General features: G+C 42.7%; 5 protein-coding genes across 5 annotated transcripts; 1 reads left to right on the top strand and 4 right to left on the bottom strand.

The window, feature by feature from the left end:
* Positions 1-66: 66 nt before the first annotated feature.
* Positions 67-2,846, bottom strand: LOC111483585 (G-type lectin S-receptor-like serine/threonine-protein kinase LECRK3). The gene has a single exon (XM_023129779.1). The coding sequence runs from the start codon at positions 2,598-2,600 to the stop codon at positions 192-194; it is 2,409 nt and encodes an 802-aa protein (XP_022985547.1). The 5' UTR covers positions 2,601-2,846; the 3' UTR covers positions 67-191.
* Positions 2,847-8,226: 5,380 nt separating this feature from the next.
* On the bottom strand, positions 8,227-10,789 carry LOC111484044. The gene is made up of 3 exons (XM_023130457.1): positions 10,473-10,789; positions 9,657-10,377; positions 8,227-8,979 (listed from the first exon to the last, which is right to left on the bottom strand). Exons 1-3 carry the CDS (start codon positions 10,787-10,789, stop codon positions 8,227-8,229), a joined length of 1,791 nt encoding a protein of 596 aa, XP_022986225.1.
* Positions 10,790-11,780: 991 nt separating this feature from the next.
* Positions 11,781-12,454, top strand: LOC111483807 (histone H3.2-like). Its single transcript, XM_023130125.1, has one exon. The coding sequence runs from the start codon at positions 11,788-11,790 to the stop codon at positions 12,289-12,291; it is 504 nt and encodes a 167-aa protein (XP_022985893.1). The 5' UTR covers positions 11,781-11,787; the 3' UTR covers positions 12,292-12,454.
* Positions 12,455-12,539: 85 nt separating this feature from the next.
* LOC111483806 lies at positions 12,540-14,692 on the bottom strand. The gene is made up of 4 exons (XM_023130124.1): positions 14,183-14,692; positions 13,625-13,908; positions 13,326-13,553; positions 12,540-13,246 (listed from the first exon to the last, which is right to left on the bottom strand). Exons 1-4 carry the CDS (start codon positions 14,592-14,594, stop codon positions 12,716-12,718), a joined length of 1,455 nt encoding a protein of 484 aa, XP_022985892.1. The 5' UTR covers positions 14,595-14,692; the 3' UTR covers positions 12,540-12,715.
* Positions 14,693-15,541: 849 nt separating this feature from the next.
* Positions 15,542-18,068, bottom strand: LOC111483767. Its single transcript, XM_023130072.1, has 6 exons — positions 17,653-18,068; positions 16,983-17,195; positions 16,757-16,891; positions 16,455-16,574; positions 16,279-16,365; positions 15,542-16,209 (listed from the first exon to the last, which is right to left on the bottom strand). The coding sequence occupies exons 1-6, from the start codon at positions 18,010-18,012 to the stop codon at positions 15,778-15,780; spliced, it is 1,347 nt and encodes a 448-aa protein (XP_022985840.1). The 5' UTR covers positions 18,013-18,068; the 3' UTR covers positions 15,542-15,777.
* Between the last annotated feature and the right edge of the window lie 728 nt (positions 18,069-18,796).

The raw sequence follows: 18,796 nt of genomic DNA, 5'->3' as shown, positions 1-18,796 counted from the left end.
GCTCGTTTAGTTGAATCTCATATTTCATCGGTCAAAACATATTAAAGTGAGAGGAAAGCGATGGTGTTGGTGGAACTTCAAGAGTTCAAAGTAGCCTTAAAGTTGTAAGGCTAATAATAGTGTCAACTTGTTTGAAGGGTTCAACGTCTAGAAATTATGCTGACTCAATAATTTCTTTCATCCCTAATAAGCTACGAAATTGAACTGATAAATGAAGATGGATCAGGAGGAGCTGAAACTTCAACGGCACCTTCAAGCATCTGTACGACTTTCTTCATGGACGGCCTTAGCGATGGCTCCTCTTGAATGCACCAAATAGCAATCTTAACAAGTTTCTCCACCTTCTTCATATCACTCCTTGCTTCCTCATCATTCCTTATCAGCATCTCCAGTTTCCTTGCTTTCATGCAGTCATAAGCCCAATCACTTAGTATCATTTCATCTTCATGCTCTGTTTCTTGTTCAAAGTTTTTTCTGCAACAGATCATCTCCAATAGTAGAGTCCCGAAGCTGTAAACATCAACCTTCACTGTAATGGGCAGGCTTCTGAACCACTCCGGAGCTACATACCCTTTTGTTCCTCTAATTGCAGTCATGGTTCGAGTCTGGTCTTTCCTCAGAAGTTTGGCCAATCCAAAGTCTGCAATTCGTGCATCAAAAGAGTCGTCAAGAAGGATGTTTTGGGGCTTGATATCACAATGAATGATCTGAGTGTTACACTCTTCGTGTAAGTAACTTAGCCCTCTGGCAATTCCTAGGACAAGTTGCGTTCTTTGATGCCAAGTTGGTTTTGAGGGCCTAAAAAGAAAATCTGCAAGAGACCCATTCTCCATGAACTCATACACCAGCATTCTATGCTCTCCTTGGTTGCAGAAACCAAGCAATCGAACCAAATTCTTATGGTTTGTTCGAGCAATAGCGCTCACTTCAGCTTTAAATTCTTGCTCCCCTCCCTCTCTCACTACATTGTCCAACTTTTTAACTGCCACCAAGTTGTTGTCCTTCACAGAATCAAGAGTTCCTTTATACACAGTAGCAAACGCACCACTTCCCAGTTGCTCCCTGAATCCGCCAGTGGCCTTGTCGAGCTCTTCGTAGCTAAAAGCTCTCAGGTTCACATCTAACATTAAAGGGTCTACTTGAACAACCTTTGGTTTCCTTATACTGAATCGGTAGCCAATGAACAGAGTGAGCAGGAAGAAGATGATGTTTAGAAATAAAGAGCTTCCCAACACAACCGATCCAATGATTATCTTAGTTTTGTTCCTACCTTTCTCGTCAAGGTTAGGAAATGGCAGAGTAGAATTGTCTTTCCTGATTTTGATCAGAGCTCTTCTGTTGACGTCAGCGTCCATCCTCCCAAAGGAAAGAGGAAACTTCTTCTTCCAACACTCCCCATCTCCAAAAATGGCCACCGCACAAAAGCAATCGTTTAAACATTCGTTTCTGCACCAATCCTCGTCCACTGGTTGAAAGTAACCGTAGTCAGCTTGAGGCCAATCCGCATTTTCAAGAGAAAAAAATTCGAAGTTTTCGGTTTCAGGAGACGATGATGCATCACACCTTTGAGAGACAAAAGTGGGTTTACAACTTTTGGTCACATCATTTGGATCAAACACGGTATAGCCTGGTGGACAGGTGCAAAATGGCCTTTGATCATCCCCAAGCTGGCAGTAACTATTAAACCCGCATACTCCACTTCCCATACCATTACTAATTCTGGTGCAGATGTTCAAAGGAATGGATCTCGACACTTGAGACCAGGCTTCACGCCAAGACGAATTACTTGTACCCATCTTTGGGTAAACATACTGTCTAAAAACCCCGTCATGCTCGAGAACTGCTCGTTGGTAGAAATTTTGAGTTGGCGGATTATTTGATGTCAAAGTAGCAACAATGGTTTTATTCTCTGCAATGAGATAAATAGAACCAGAGAGGTTGAAGACGAGTTGGAAGCCGAAGTTTACAGTGTTAGTTGCCCAATAACTTTGACTTATTGAATCCACAGGGAAATTTGTGGTGTAAAGCACAAGATTCCCATCACTCTGCATTGCAAGTTGAAATCTTCCATTTGAGTAATTTGTTTGTGTATAGGGAGCAACGAGATTTTTGCCCAGATTAAGAATCTGGGATGGTAAAATGGTATCGGTAGGGTAATCGAAACTTTGCCACAGAATCTCGGAATCAGCAGCAGCCAGAATGAAGTTTCCAGTATCAAGAAGAGCGGCGTAGGAAACAGATTGATTAGTAGCTGCGAAAGACGTAGCCCATACTAGCTTACCTCCAGGGGCGTTGAGCACGAGTTGATTACGTGTTGTAAGTACAAGCGTGGATCCTCTGGGTACCAACTTGTTCCGATTAGCAGACCAAACGACGGTTTTTTCAACAATTTTGTTGAACCAAATGGCCAACAAATAGTCTCCCCCTCCAGACTGCCGGAAACCGAAAGCAAAGTGACCAGATTCAGAAGACCAGAAGGAATCGGCATGATGGGCAGTGAGAGATGCGCCTAAAGTGATATTCGTGTTTCGCTTTTGAGCAACGGTAGAGGACGGGAAAAGAAAAAGAAGCAGAAGTAGAAGAAGAGGCGGAGAAGCCATGGAATTGAAGGAATCAAGAGTTGGAAATGAAGTGGGTAATTAAGGTGCGAAGGATAGCGGGGCAGATTGGTTGGATGTGAGTTTCCGAAGAATATTTATGAGAAATGGAAAGCAGAGGCAGAGAGGGAGAGAGTCGAGTGTTGGTACAAGTCATTGTCGGCCGGTCGTTGACTTGGAATTTAGAAGTCGTTAATTGAAGGCACAACACAGACAGACAGACAGACAGGACCTTCACCTCTCCATATTACACTCGATATATCATTTCAAAATTAAGAGATTACCCCTACGCTTACGTTAGTGGCCCAATTCCAATCTTATATTTTCAATTCCATCAATTCCCTTCGCCATTCAAAAGAAAAGAATGTGTTCTAAGTCTGGAGATGTATGTATGTATATGTATATCTATCACTTTTGTTTTCCAAAAAATTAGAAACCAATAGTATAATCACAACCGGTATCCCTCTCTTCCTCTTCTTCCTCTTCTTCCTCTTCTTCCTGTTCCTGTTCCTGTTCCTGTTCCTGTAAGCTAAACAAAATGCTAATTTACAATAACAATCACTAATCCAAGAGAATCTATCTCCTCCTATCTCCGGGAACGCTTCCGGGGCTTACCACCGCTCACCTCCTCCCTCCCCTCCTTGTTGAAATATCATCACTAGCCCAATAGAGTCAAGCCCAATAATTGTACTAGCCCAATAGAGTCAAGCCTAATTGTACGAGCCCAGTATATTTATTTTAGTAGAGATTTTAGGAGAAAGAGATGTAGATATTTTAGGAGAAAGATTCAATTTGTTAGGTCTAGATTCAAATCGGTTAGGTCTAGATTTAGATTGGTTAAATATAGATTGTTTACTCTTAGTATAAATACCCCCACCCTACCTAGGTTATTCATCCAAGAAATCTAAAAACAATAAAAAGCAGAAGTATTCTACAGAGTGTCTTGTATTCTCTTCTCGATTGGTCTTAATAAAGAGAGCGAGTGTTTCCCACAGTGAGTTGTGTTCAACATTTGGTATCAGAGCGAGGTTAGTGTAGGTTATCTGATCTCTTGGAATCCTTAGTATGCTCTGTGGTTGCAGCTCTGCCTGATCTTCCACATCAGAAACGATTTCTTGAGATTAGTGGTGAGTGAGTTTCTTTTGTGTCGTGAGAAGTCTGTGACTCTGCAAGTCTTGTGTCAAAAGAACTTGTTTGGTATTACTGAGGTATGGCCAACACGATGAGTGATTTCCAAATCGTTGGAGGAATTAAGAAACTCAACAACAACAACTACAACACGTGGGCAACATGCATGATGTCCTATTTACAAGGACAGGATCTTTGGGAGATCGTTGGCGGGTGTGAAACTACGCCGCCAGAGGAGGATTCTAACGACGCCTTGCGCAAATGGAGAATCAAAGCAGGCAAAGCAATGTTTGCCTTGAAGACCACCATCGGAGAAGAGATGTTAGAACATATTTGGGATGACAAGACACCGAAAGAAGCATGGGACACATTCGTGATGTTGTTCTCAAAGAAGAATGATACGAGACTACAACTTCTGGAGAATGAGTTGTTGTCAATTTCACAACGTGATATGACGATTGCTCAGTACTTCCACAAGGTCAAATCGATCTGTCGGGAGATTACTGAACTAGACCCAAAGTCCGCCATTGTAGAATCTCGAATGAAGAGGATTATAATCCACGGATTGCGACCAGAATATCGAAGCTTCATTGCTGCTGTACAAGGATGGCCCACTCAACCATCACTGGTAGAGTTCGAAAATTTGTTAGCCAGCCAAGAAGCCATGGCTAAACAAATGGGAGGCTTCACGTTGAAGGGTGAAGAAGCACTCTACACGAGTGAAAGTCAGAGCAATAATAGGCCGTCTACCAGACGTGGATACAATGGTGACAAAAGAAGAAGCCACCAAGGGATTGCACAACCTGAGAGAGCTCAGAAGAACGACAACAAGAGTTTTCAAAGAACGAGATTTGGTGGTATTTGCTATAACTGCGGGAAAAAGGGCCATATGTCTAGAGATTGTTGGTCCAGGAAAAAGACCATTGAAAACAATGTGGCAATATCCAAAAAGAAGATAGAAGATGAATGGGATGCAGAGGTACTATGTCCCATAGAAGAAGACGAGCTAGCACTCATGGCGACAATGGAAGACCATATCAACTATGAGAATGACTGGATCGTTGATTCAGGATGTTCAAATCACATGACTGGCGATCAGAGAAAATTGCAAGACAAGAAAGAGTACAAAGGAAGTCGTATGGTACGTACAGCAAATAACACACAGTTATCAATTGCTCAAATCGGCAATACGACAATCATGCCTGGCAATAAGTCTGATACAGTGTCGCTACATAATGTTTATCATGTACCGGGTATAAAGAAGAACTTGTTGTCAGTGTCACAACTAACAACATCAGGAAGCTATGTCTTGTTTGGGCCAGAAGATGTAAAAGTTTATCAAGATGTTAAGATAATAGGAAAGCCGACGATAGAAGGACGAAGAGTGGAGTCTGTCTACGTTCTATCTGCAGAGTCTGCCTATGTTGACAAGACCCGAAAGAATGAGACGACAGATCTATGGCATGCAAGATTGGGACATATTAGCTACCATAAGTTGAAGCTGATTATGGAGAAATCTATGCTCAAAGGTCTACCACAACTGGAAGTCAAAACAGACGTTGTCTGCGCTGGATGTCAGTATGGTAAAGCTCATCAATTACCATACAAAGAGTCAAGTTTCAAAGCAAAGAAACCATTAGAGTTAGTTCACTCTGATTTGTTCGGCCCAGTCAAACAAGCATCGATCAGCGGAATGCGGTATATGGTGACATTTATTGACGACTACTCAAGATATGTGTGGATTTTCTTTATGAAAGAAAAGTCTGACACGTTCTCAAAGTTTCAAGAATTCAAGATGATGGTCGAAGGAGAAGTAGGAGCGAAGATTCGTTGTCTACGTTCAGACAATGGCGGAGAATACACGTCAGATGAGTTCGATCAATATTTACACGAGTGTGGGATACGACGTCAATTTACATGTGCCAACACGCCACAACAAAATGGTGTAGCAGAAAGAAAGAATCGACACCTTGCAGAAACCTGTCGAAGCATGTTACACGCAAAGAACGTTCCAGGAAGATTTTGGGCTGAAGCTATGCGAACTGCTGCCCATGTGATCAACAAGCTTCCTCAACCAAAGCTAGGGTTCGTCTCACCATTTGAGATACTATGGGATATGAAACCTACAATTAGTTACTTCCGAGTATTTGGCTGTGTTTGCTATGTATTTGTGCCTGACCATCTACGTAGCAAGTTTGACAAGAAAGCAGTCAAGTGTGTATTTGTTGGATACGACAATCAAAGAAAAGGATGGAGGTGCTGTGATCCAACAAGTGGAAAATACTATACATCAAGAGATGTAGTTTTTGATGAAGCATCTACATGGTGGTCCTCGGAGAAGAAAGTCTTATCAGATTCAAACATTGAAGAAATTCTACAACAGAAGCTGGGGGAGCAAACTACACAAATTCAATCAAATTTCGATGCATCTGAAAATCCAAGCGACATTGATATTGACAAGCAGGAGGTGACTCAATCAAGCGAATCTGATAAAAATGAAACAACACATCAACAACTTAGGCGATCAAATAGAATCCGAAGGCCAAATCCTAAGTATGCAAATGCAGCTATTGTAGAAGATAGAGTTTACGAACCAGAGACATATGAAGAAGCATCACAAAACTCGGTTTGGCAGAAAGCGATGGAGGAAGAAATTATAGCCTTGGAGCATAATCAAACTTGGGAACTAGTGCCAAGACTAGGAGATATCAAACCCGTCTCTTGCAAGTGGGTCTATAAAATAAAGCGTCGACCGGATGGATCAATCGAGAGATACAAGGCTCGACTCGTGGCTCGAGGATTTTCTCAACAATATGGACTAGATTATGATGAAACATTCAGTCCAGTGGCAAAGATTACTACCGTACGAGTTCTGCTAGCACTCGCAGCAAGTAAAGATTGGAAACTGTGGCAAATGGATGTGAAGAATGCCTTCTTGCACGGAGAGCTAGACAGGGAGATTTATATGAACCAACCAAAGGGATTTGAGAGTGCAGCTAATCCTAATTATGTATGCAAGCTTAGAAAAGCTCTTTATGGACTGAAACAAGCACCGAGAGCTTGGTATGGTAAGATTGCTGAATTTCTTACCCAAAGTGGTTATTCAGTTGCGCATGCAGACTCAAGCCTATTCATCAAAGAAAGAGAAGGAAATTTGACAATTGTGTTGGTCTACGTGGACGATTTGATTATCACCGGGGACGATGAAAGAGAAATTTATCAAACAAGAGAAAATTTATCAATACGCTTTCAGATGAAAGAGCTAGGAGAGCTTAAACACTTCTTAGGCCTAGAAGTTGATCGCACAGATGAAGGACTGTTTCTCTGCCAACAAAAGTATACCAGAGACATGCTTCAGAAGTTCAACATGTTAGAGTGCAAGCAAGTTTCAACACCGATGGAGATAAATGCCAAGATTTGTGCACATGAAGGCAAAGAGTTGAACGATGAAACAACGTACCGACAACTAGTAGGTAGTCTTATCTACCTAACTTTAACTCGACCTGATATCTCGTATGCAGTTGGGGTTATGAGTCGATACATGCAAAGTCCAAAGAAGCCTCATCTGGATGCAGCTCGACGGATCTTGAGATATATCAAAGGTACAATCGACTATGGTCTTTTGTACAAAAGAAGCAAAGACTGCAAGCTAGTTGGATACTGTGATGCTGACTATGCAGGAGACCACGATACTCGGAGGTCAACCACTGGGTATGTGTTCAAGTTTGGTTCGGGAACAATTTCTTGGTGTAGCAAGAGACAACCAACAGTATCATTATCAACTACAGAAGCAGAGTATAGAGCAGCGGCTGGAGCAGCCCAGGAAAGTACATGGCTAAAACTCTTGATGGAAGATTTGCACCAGAAAATTGACTATCCAATATCACTTCTTTGCGACAACCAATCTGCGATTCGCCTTGCAGAAAATCCAGTGTTTCATGCTAGAACAAAGCATGTGGAGGTGCACTACCATTTCATTAGAGAGAAGGTCCTAAAGGAAGAAATTGAGATGCAGCAGATCAAGACAGATGACCAAGTGGCAGACTTGTTTACAAAAGGGTTGAATACTAGCAAACATGAGAGCTTTCGCTGTCAGCTCAACATGATGCAGCGAATGAGGACTAGTGCTGAGGGGGAGTGTTGAAATATCATCACTAGCCCAATAGAGTCAAGCCCAATAATTGTACTAGCCCAATAGAGTCAAGCCTAATTGTACGAGCCCAGTATATTTATTTTAGTAGAGATTTTAGGAGAAAGAGATGTAGATATTTTAGGAGAAAGATTCAATTTGTTAGGTCTAGATTCAAATCGGTTAGGTCTAGATTTAGATTGGTTAAATATAGATTGTTTACTCTTAGTATAAATACCCCCACCCTACCTAGGTTATTCATCCAAGAAATCTAAAAACAATAAAAAGCAGAAGTATTCTACAGAGTGTCTTGTATTCTCTTCTCGATTGGTCTTAATAAAGAGAGCGAGTGTTTCCCACAGTGAGTTGTGTTCAACACTCCTCCCTCTTCACTTTCACTCTTTCACCTTTCTTCGCCGGTCTCCCCACCCCTCTCTTCCCTCTCACCTTCTCTCTTTTTATCCCTTCCTTCTTCCTCTCTTCTTCGTCGTCGCCTTCTTCTTCTTCTTTTAAACTCTCACAACAATTCTGCTTCATTCTCTTCAAAAACCTTACAGCCCCTTGCTTCTTCTTCATCTTCTTCTTCCTCACTCGCTCTTTCTTTTCCATTCCAACCTCCATCCCATCGTGAGAGCTAAGTTCGTTCCCCCCGTATTCGTGCTTCACTTCCCCATTCTTTTTCCTCCCATTCAAACCCTTCTTCCATCCACCCTTCTCGTATATTTTTATCTCCACACAATCACCAACCTCCGATTTCCCTTTAATCTCCCTTGATTTCTTCTCCGCCTTTTTGCCACCCACATCCCATACCGCCGCAACGGAGTCGCTTTTACGACACCCCACCATTGCAGTAGTACATGGCTTGGTGGGTTTTGATTTGGCGACTGTGGGTTGGGGCTTTCGTGCTTTGTCATTCATCTCTTCCAACACGAGAGCCCGAAGCTTAACCGCTGCATCGTTTTCGGGGGAAGTTGTGTGGAAGAAAATGATGGCGTTATTGAAAAGGAGGAGGAGATCTCGGAAGAAAAGGTGAAATGAATCCGCATACGCGCCTTTAACCACTCGAGCGCGAATCGTTCTCAGGTCGATGTGTTGGCGAATCAAGTTTATGTATCTATCCGATTCCTGCAACAATTAAACAACGGGCTTAAAAACAGGGACTTCCTACCCTCACTTTCACTGCTACACATCCAACGCACACAAAACCCCCCCAAAAAAGGACAGCTTTGGAAACCGTTCTGAACCCAATATACAGGCTCCGGTCGAATCGGAACCCATTTCAGCAATGAACGCCTGGGATATTTCTCAACTGCCACGTATTTTCTTCAAAAATATTAATTTTTGGGGGTTCAAGAATTAAAATGAATTTTGGGCCACTACACTTGATTTAACTAACGCGATTGGGGGTGCGGCAGTTTGAGGTTAAACGACACAGTTTTGGTACGCAAGGGTTATCGATCGCATGCCTGCGTGTTAAGATGACAAGGCTCAGATTCCATGTACAACCACAGCGCATGTCACCAAACTGTCCTACTGTAAGGACTAAAACACCCTCCATTTCTTGTCTTCGTGTGAATACTGAAGGACAAAATAGTCCTTATCCGCCCCCAAGTACAAAACCGTGGATTTAACATCCACCTGGACAACTTGAGGATGAATCATCCTGGCCGTTCATCGTGTGATTCCTTCTTTACCACGTCACTTTTTCTTATCCAATCTCCCATTCCCAACCCCCCCCCCCCTTTTTTCAATTTTATTTTTTAATTAATTAACAGTAAAGCACGAAAATGGGGCCAACGTACCTGGCTCCGTACGCGGCGCTCGAAGGCAGAGCCAAGCCGATGGGAGCGAATGATCTCGAGAAATTTGAGCAACGCTTCAGATTTGACGGCTGACGGCTTGGGCTTGGGCTTGGGCTTGGGCTTGGCGGGAGACACCTCGGGCTCTTCGCCGCTGCTGTTACGACACCGTTTCCTCTGAGACAAACTGCCTGAGCTCTGCACGTCGCTACTTTGTTGCTTCGACACAGCCCCGTCTCTCCCTTCTTGCTTCGACTCGCTCACCGATTCCCACGCTTCGTTCGAATCGCCCACCGCCGTTTGACTCCTTCTCGAACTCCTCCAATTTCTTTCTTTATATCCTCCCCCCGCCACCGAGTTCTTTTCTCTTTCCGGCTCTGGCTCCCCTGCTGCGCCGTTGAATGACCATTCCTTCCCCGGTTTATCACCGGTTCGGGGCGGCCCGGTTCCCGTGATCTTTGAAATTTTGACTGATTCGGGTATCTGGTTCTCCTGAACGACGCCGTTCTGTCGAACCTCGTATTTTTTACTCGTCGAATTGGATTCGTTGGGAGATCGAATGTTCTTGCGATTGTCGGAGTCGTCTTCGGAGGCGGTCGGGTTTTGAGGGCGGAGATTCGTTTTTACGGCGTCGGCGTCGGCGTCCGGATCCGGTCCGCCATGAGGTTCGTGGAAACTGGGGTCCCTCTCCTCCTCCAACCGCTTCACCTTCATTTCCAATGACCTGTTGACACAACGAAAAGGGGGAAAGATGTTCAGATCTCTAAACCGACCAATCAGTGGGGGTCAGATCTCTGAGTGGAAGAGCGAGAAATTTACACGATCAAGGCATCCCGACGTTGAACATCGCGACGGAGCTCTTCGACCCGAATCTTTCTCAACTCGTCAAGCATAGGCAAGAGGGAGGAAGAATCAGAATCGTGGAGGTTTTGGGAGAGAAAACGGCGCTTGAGGTCGTAGAACTTGTTCCTACAATCTTGGGGAGTAAGAGAGGAAGGGGATTGAGAGAATCTATTGTGTAGTTCCATGGCGACGGAGTCCCAACTGGCGGTCCCGTGGCGGTTGACGGCGGAGGCGAGCAAAAGGTCCCCCAGCGTGCCCCATGGTTTGGGGTTGGTTTGGCGTTGCATAACCATGTTTCCAGCTTCTCTCACGTCATCATTCGCATTTCGAATTTAGGGTTTAAGGCGATTGAATTCAAAAATAAAAAATGAAGAACAAATCCAAAGGGACTCTTTCTCTTCCTTTTTGTTGTATCGTATTGAAGTTTGAATGGGGATTTTATTTTGGTGGTTGGTTGTGTTTTTGTGTAATATAGAAGAGAGGAGAAGAGAGGAGTGAAGAGTCTCTGTTTTTTTCTTTTGGGTTTTGATTTTGTGCTATGTGCGGGGCGAGATTTGGTTCCCATAAATATTAGGCCCGGCTTTCATCCCCCGGCTCCCCTCTAAAATATTTAATACATATATTAATCGGATGTCACGTTCATCCTAGAAATAGGTGAAAACTCTCGTAACAAGTTTTCATTACAATACACCCAGTTTTCATATTCCAAATATAAAAATATGTATATAACGTTGAAGGCAGCGAAACATGAGATAACGAGGGATAGGAAGGTAATTTAAATGAACATTCTGATGCCGCCGCCGCCGCCGCCGCCGCCGCCTTCCATACCAGGAAAGAATAAAATACCAAAACAAGCAGAGGCAGTGAGTGTGAGAAATAAATGTTAATTTTTCAACCCATTTATTTTGGGAACTCACTACTGGGCCACCCCCAAAATCCCAAAACTACACAATTTTGGGCCGAGTCTAGATTGGGCTTGGGCTTGGGCTTGGTTCTACCCTACGCATGTCATCAACCTCACTCCTGGGTTAGACTCGTAAATAGAGGAACAAAAGGGCCAGCCTAGGCGCCGAACCCCCCACATTAAACGTGAAAGTCAGAACGACCTGGCATATTATTGGTCAATTAGAGGTGCCACGGATCGCAATCCAACCTTCAACAAATCTACGCCGTTCGATTGCTTCCTTATTTACGGTCCAAACTGAACCTCCAAAAGTTTCAGGAAGCGTGCCATTTCTTTTCAACTTCCCGCCATTCGTAATTTGGCCTCCCTATAACAAGCCCCGAAACCATGATCCTAAACCACCCACGACATTTTCGACTTCTCTACCGCAAGCCATACATATTCCCTCTCTACCTAAGACTCCTGATATTTTCGTCACTAATGGCCCGAACTAAGCAAACTGCTAGGAAATCAACCGGAGGAAAGGCTCCAAGGAAGCAACTGGCTACCAAGGCCGCCAGGAAATCAGCGCCGGCGACCGGCGGAGTGAAGAAGCCTCACAGGTTCAGGCCAGGGACTGTGGCATTGAGAGAAATCCGCAAATACCAGAAAAGCACGGAACTTCTCATCAGAAAGCTTCCTTTCCAGAGATTGGTTAGAGAAATCGCTCAAGATTTCAAGACTGATCTTCGTTTCCAGAGCAGCGCCGTTGCGGCCCTTCAGGAGGCAGCCGAGGCTTACCTCGTCGGTCTCTTCGAAGATACCAATCTCTGTGCCATTCATGCCAAGAGGGTCACCATTATGCCTAAGGATATCCAGCTCGCTAGAAGAATCAGGGGTGAGAGGGCTTAGGTTTCGGGGTTGATTGTATGTGCATCTAGTTCTAGGGTTTTTTATATTACAGCACAAATCTATTTCAAGAATATCGAGTTCTGAATCTTGTTTGGCACCTGTTTGATGAAATCCCTGTAAAATTTCTCATCTTAATGGTTAATTGGCTCATAGTGTTAAACTTTCTGATGTGTGACGAATTTTGTTCTTTTGAAGCTATATAACTTGATGATTTGATTCATTTCCATTAGTCTTCCGATAGAACATTGTTTATTGAATTTGCGGTCTTGTATTAGTAGGAATGAACGAGTGAAGGCACTCGATCACTATGTAATTTCTGTTTACATACACAAGCGGGAAAGGACAAAAAATACTAACATTGATGTTATATACGAGTACTGTTCTTTGGCGGATTAGAGACCACCAAAATTAAAGCCAATCAAAATCATTTCCAATTGCTCGAGAGGGAAAATTCGTGGAATCTGAAGGAAAGCTCACCTGCGGCGTCTCTCTCTGTTCTGATGGACGACTCATCAGTACTAACGGTTCCGCTCTCACTGAACGCATCCGCTGGTAGTGGTTGTATCTGGTTATCATTTGGCTGGCGGACCAGCTGAACTTCTGCAGGCAATGCCAGTCGCTCTGGAGCTGCCGGCTGCGACGCCGTCGGTCTTTGCCTAGTTTGGGCAGCGGTGATTAAAGAAGCCATCAATTCTCTGTCCCATAAAAAGAGGTGTAGGAAGATTGGGACCTTGGCGTGCCTATGCAATGACAGCTTCTGGCTTAGTGAAACTGTGTCGAAGCATCGAATTGCACCGGTGGAAGACACTATCCATGGGAGAACCTTTTGATTAGAAACTCTAGAGATTATTAGCAACTTGGATGCATTTTCAGCTTCCTTGTACAGATTGTTCAGCCCTGACCTTGTAGAAGGCGAATTGGCATCTTCATCCACCGCAGTAACATAGATGAATCCCTGCCATTTACCACCAATACAATACAAAAAGCTTAGCTTAGAATAGAATGGAATAGAATAGAATTACCAATAGAATTACCTCTTCTGTGCGACCAATGGAAAAGCCCAGCTTAGAATCTCCTTCTTTTAGCTTGATCTCAATAGGAAGCTCCCCTCCGAGAGGAGCATACCAAAGACGAACGGATCGAACCACGCCGATATCAACCCCATGGTAATCTTCAAAACCGTAGAGACTGGCATTGGCGAGATTGGACAAATCAGACAAGGAACCAGCACTAACAGTGGAAGAAGCCGTGTCTCCGGATATCTGGAAACGAGGCAGAAACATGTTAAAAGTTGAAACTGCAGGAGCTGAAACGAAAAAAAAAAAAAGGGGACCTTAGTTAAGAGGGACTCGGTCTGGATGTTCATAAAGACAATGGGGACGCCAGTGGCCTGAGCTGAATTGAGCCATGCATTGGCTCTGGCAAGGGTGTCTTCCAAGTCGTTGTAGCGAGTGGCGACTTCGTTTGCAGCTTTGGGGAGCAGAAGAATGGAAAGAAAAGAGCTGGAACACGGAACAGAGAGCGACTCGTGCATTCTTCTTTCCCAGTGGTAGGATACATATCCATCTTGAAGCCTGCTTCTTTCCAATGCACTCACCATTCTGTCACTCCTAGATGCTGCAATCATTTTTGATGCCCAACTAGCATTTTAAAACCCCCACTTGCTTCTCTAATATTTAGCATTCAATAAACCTAAATTCAACATCTAATCGACTAATTCCTAATTTTGAAGAATTAAGGAGGATGGAAGACTTTCATTTTTTTAAAAAAAAAAAGAAAAAAGAAAAAACCCAAATGGAAGTTATTGCTATGTAACACGTGTGAAAGTGAAACTGGGGAGCTGAAAGAAAAGTCAAAAAAACAGGGCGCCATGAAAAGCAGGCCAACCTACCTTGAAGGTCGAAGCATTCCGACTCGGTCCGATCCACAAACCCGACCACGTAATTCGGGTCCGTGATGGACCGGAGAACGTACTGCTTCTTTCCGCCGGAGTCGTTGGGGACAATACAGGCCTGCAACTCAGAGAACTCGTCTGGGCCTCGCCGGACCCGAACGACGATGGAAGTCTGCTTGTCCTTGAAGGAACCGTGTAGAATTCTTTGGATTCCGGAGCGGCCGTTCTTGAAAGGGGCTCGGACGCACAGAGAGGAGCCGATGGTTAGCTCCTCGACTATGTCGCCGGTCTGAAGCATGTCGCCGGTCCACTCGTCGGCGCGCGAGCTTCCTTTGAGGCATTCGATGGAGAGAACGATGAGCCTGGTGCTGGGAGATTCGGAGGAGGCCTGAAGTCGGTCCATGGGCATCTTAGGAAGACGCAGAGAGGAAAGAAGAAGAAGAAGAAGAAGAAGAAGAAGATTTAAGGAAATGAGAAACACAGAGAAACCGATTGCTTCTGTGTTCTATCGTCACATTCCACAAGTCAACATTCCCAAGTTTTTTATAACCAATTTTAATTTCAACCAATTCAAAAATAATATCTTTTTTCCTTTCACAAATCTCCACAATTTTGAAATTAGTTGCAGAAAGTAGATATAAAATAAAAAGATATTATCGAAAATGACCAAAATTATGAAGTTTTTCAATTTCGCTCTCATCCCATACACACAAATCTATCGAACTCCTACAAAAGATTTCAAAGATATTAAATTAATGTTTATTATGACGTCGACTCCTCCGGTTTCCGAATATTTTAGTATTTTAATTCTGGGATAAAACACTCAAACCCACTTTTAAATTCCACACAAATTGTTTAAACTAACTGAGTTAGGCTATGTGAAACTAACTCCTCCTTGTATGTTTATAGCTTTTTTAAAAATTTGTTATTTATTTATTTTTTATTTTTTGGGGTGCGTAATTTCAAACAAAGCCAGCTGGCAGTTTGACATTTTCAAACAGTGCGTTACGCAGGCATCTTCCATAAATAATTTGCGTTACTTGATTTTTCCTTACAAAAATTAATTTTATAAAAGTGGACCCAATAATATCAATGTTTAACCTCAAAATATTCTGGGTCAAAATTCTTTTATTTTACTAAAAATTTAACTCTAACGTCATAAATCAATCCTAGAATAGAATATTAATTTAAGCCGAATTTGACAATGACATAAATACTAGAATTTTAGAATATGATAATGTTAATATAATTGATAGGTGACAAACTAGAAGAATGGAGAAGGTGTTTAAAGAACAATAATTTATTAGATGGAACGAAAAAAACTCCTCAAAACAAAATAATTAATGGACACACGGATTCAAAGAATATTGTTCCAAAGAAAATATATTTTAAAATAATTTGCATTAAAAGAAAAAAAAAAAAGAAAGCCGAAGGAATGGAGATGGAAAGGTGGGAGTTGGATTCCAAGTTTATTGGCAGCCCCTGACAATTCCAAATCATGCGTCATCCACCTTTTTCTTTCCTTCATATTTTGAAGAAAAATCCCAGAAAAGCACCCACCGAGGATGTCTGTATTAATGTGAATGCAGGAATTATCCTTCACACCACAAACCCCATGTTCTAAACATTTCTCTTTCCTTCCCTTCCTTGGTTCCAGTTTGAAAGCGTCTTCTCATCATCTCTCCCCCTCTTCGCCTCGGCGATGGTGTCGACGTTACTACTGCTTTTCGATTGTTCCCCCCTATTTCATTCAAACGGGTTCCCATTTCAGGTTTCCACCGGGACTCTGAACTTGACGCTCTCTTCTTCGTACCTGACTTCTGGCTTGTTCTTCCCAAACAAGGCTCGCTACTATCCTGCTTTCTTGTTGGGGGAGGTTGTGAGATATCTGAGTCCGAAGATGAAGGACTGGTACTACTCTCCATGTCGTAAAGAAGGTTATCCGTCATGTATGGGATTGGCTGCATTTCCGACCTTGATGTACTTGAAGAGGAGGGTCTCCGAAGCCTCGTCAGTTGAATAACCTAACAGACACACGAAAACTCAGATTCCAGCAAGGCTACAACTCGTAAAGAGCTCAAATAAATTGGTACCTTCTGTTCAAGAACGACCATGTCCTTTTTCAGTTTTGAAATAATGGTGTTCTTCCGACGAATGATGTCTTCCAACTCTGACATCCTCTGTGGACATCGAAAATACAAGAAGGGTCAGGTCATCAGGGGGAAAATCAAGAGGATCAGAGGAGTATGATTATTATTATTATTATTACCTGTGTACCAGAAACCTCAGACGAATGGAGTAGATCGGTTAGTTCCTTGATGGCTGCGTCTTTCTCGTCACAATCTTTCTTCAGAAATAACATATCTTGTTCGATGGATAAGGTATTCATCTGTAAACAATAGACCAAAAGGATCATAATAACATGAAGGCTTCATATCTTTGGCAGCACCAATATTGAATTCTGAATCATTTGGAACTTTTTTGCCGTGCCGTCACTCTCTAATGCCCAATTCCCAAGACATTATAAAACTGTGAATCATTTGGAGAAAATTGGTAAAATATTAGACTGACCTGGATATCAGCAGCAGATGTGACACTGGAACCCCAATCTGATAAATCAGACATCCGACGCTCCTCCTGCTCTGCTTCGTTCATTTTATATTGCAACATCTCTGCCCCGCAAGAGGGTTTTGTTGCGGCGTTACCCTGCTCAAGCGAATCAACCATAAACAAATAAGGGAATCTGAATCTGAGTTCATAATTTTCAAAGCCACAATAGAGAATTGAGTGTTTTTACCTCCAAACGACCGAGTGAATCCAGATGCTGATCACAAAGCCAACAGCCACAATCAACAGACTTAATTTTGTCATGGCCGAAAACCCCAGAGTCTGCCAAATCAGCATCTTTTCTCAACGCCATGTCCTTCTCACCTCCAGACTGATCCTCATCGAGATTGACTTGATTAAATAGATCTTCAAGCTTCTGCTGCATGCTTAGAAGCACTTGATCCTGGTTATTCCAAACACGAAGAGTGTTATTAAGAAAAATGGCCCGCAAAAACATAAACAGTTAGTTACCCTTTAAGAACGACTGCAAGCAATCGAGCAATTTAATCTTAGCTGACAGAGAACTCTCTGGCCTCGAAAATTTAGAATCAGAATCAGACACGATTAGGACAAACAAAACAAGTGGTATGCAGTTGTAAACGCATGATTGCAAAATAGACAACAAGTGAGGATATTCAACAGATATTACTTAGTTTCGGTTATATTCATCGAGGCACACGCCAAAATTTCAAAATCTATTCTAAAATTTACCCGCCATTTGCGCATCGATATTTTATAAATACCATTTTACTGGATGTTGATTCCAATTTCAAAATCTGATTTGTTATGTTAAATCATTCACAGAACCATTATTACCAGAGGGAAAAAAAACTTGAAGCCGAATTAAGAAAGCACAATACCCTAAGTTCAACAGCTCTTGTAAGCTGGCCGATCTGATGGTTCTTCTTGGACTCGGAAACCGCGACGCCAATCACGGCAACGAGAAGAAACCGCTCAATGGGGCTGAACAACTGCCAAGCAATGGCTTCGTCAGGGCCCAAGCCGCCTCTAATAGATCGCACTGAGCTGGCCTGTTCGGCATTAACAAGCCGCCCCTGAAGAGAAACCCAAGCTAGCCGTCGAGCGGCGGGGATCGGCGGTCTAGGTTGAGTGAAGTTGCTAGAGAGGCGGCGCTGTGAAGGCGTACGGACAGGGGAGGCAAAAGAGACCACATTGGGGAACGATTGAAAAACGGTACGTTGGAAATCTTGATCGTTCATGGCGGAAAGAAATGGAAAAATGCAATTGCGGAAAACGACGGTAAGTGCAAATTGTTGAACTCCAATTTAAATTCTTAGTTTGTAGAGGGAAATTTTGAAAATATAGGGAAAAGTAAACGTTGATATTTTTCTTGTTTGTCCTTTTACCATAAATTTAATTTTGCATTATACACTATATTATAGGACACCAACAATTATTTTGTTGGTCAAACAAACTTAATTCTTTTGATTATAAGTTTTAGGTACTAAACCAACTTCCAAAACATGTTTAGATGCATTTGAACGCATTTGGTTGTACTTTCTTTTTATATCAAAATCTAAAACATTATTATTATTAATGAACCTGACAGGAAATGGGGAATCAATCGGCCCTCCTCACATCTTGGGCTTTTAGATTCTGGGCTTTTTCTGGGCCGCTTATGAACCTCGACAAATTCACTTCTCCCCATATGATGTGCTTGGTCTCCTCCTACATTTCTCCCTTTCTCCCTCTCCACATGCACGTCCACATGCATATACCAAACTTAATCAAACCCCACCCTGTTTTTAACTCTTATAATATACAAATCAAAGCAATAATAATCAGCAACCTATGTAGAAGAATATATGCCCTTGAAACAATAACCTAATTTCCTAACCAAATTAATTAATCAATGCAGCCAGCTAGCTCCTCGTCCTTGATGTGCAACCCAGTTAATTAATCAATTATCCGGAACACTGCAAGATCTTGGTTTGAATACATTTTTTTTAAAAACAAAAGAAACAACCGAACCCAATTAATGCG

Source organism: Cucurbita maxima, unplaced genomic scaffold (assembly GCF_002738345.1).
Source record: "Cucurbita maxima cultivar Rimu unplaced genomic scaffold, Cmax_1.0 Cma_Scf00009, whole genome shotgun sequence".
Taxonomy (NCBI): domain Eukaryota; kingdom Viridiplantae; phylum Streptophyta; class Magnoliopsida; order Cucurbitales; family Cucurbitaceae; genus Cucurbita; species Cucurbita maxima.
This window is presented reverse-complemented; position numbering and strand designations above follow the sequence as displayed.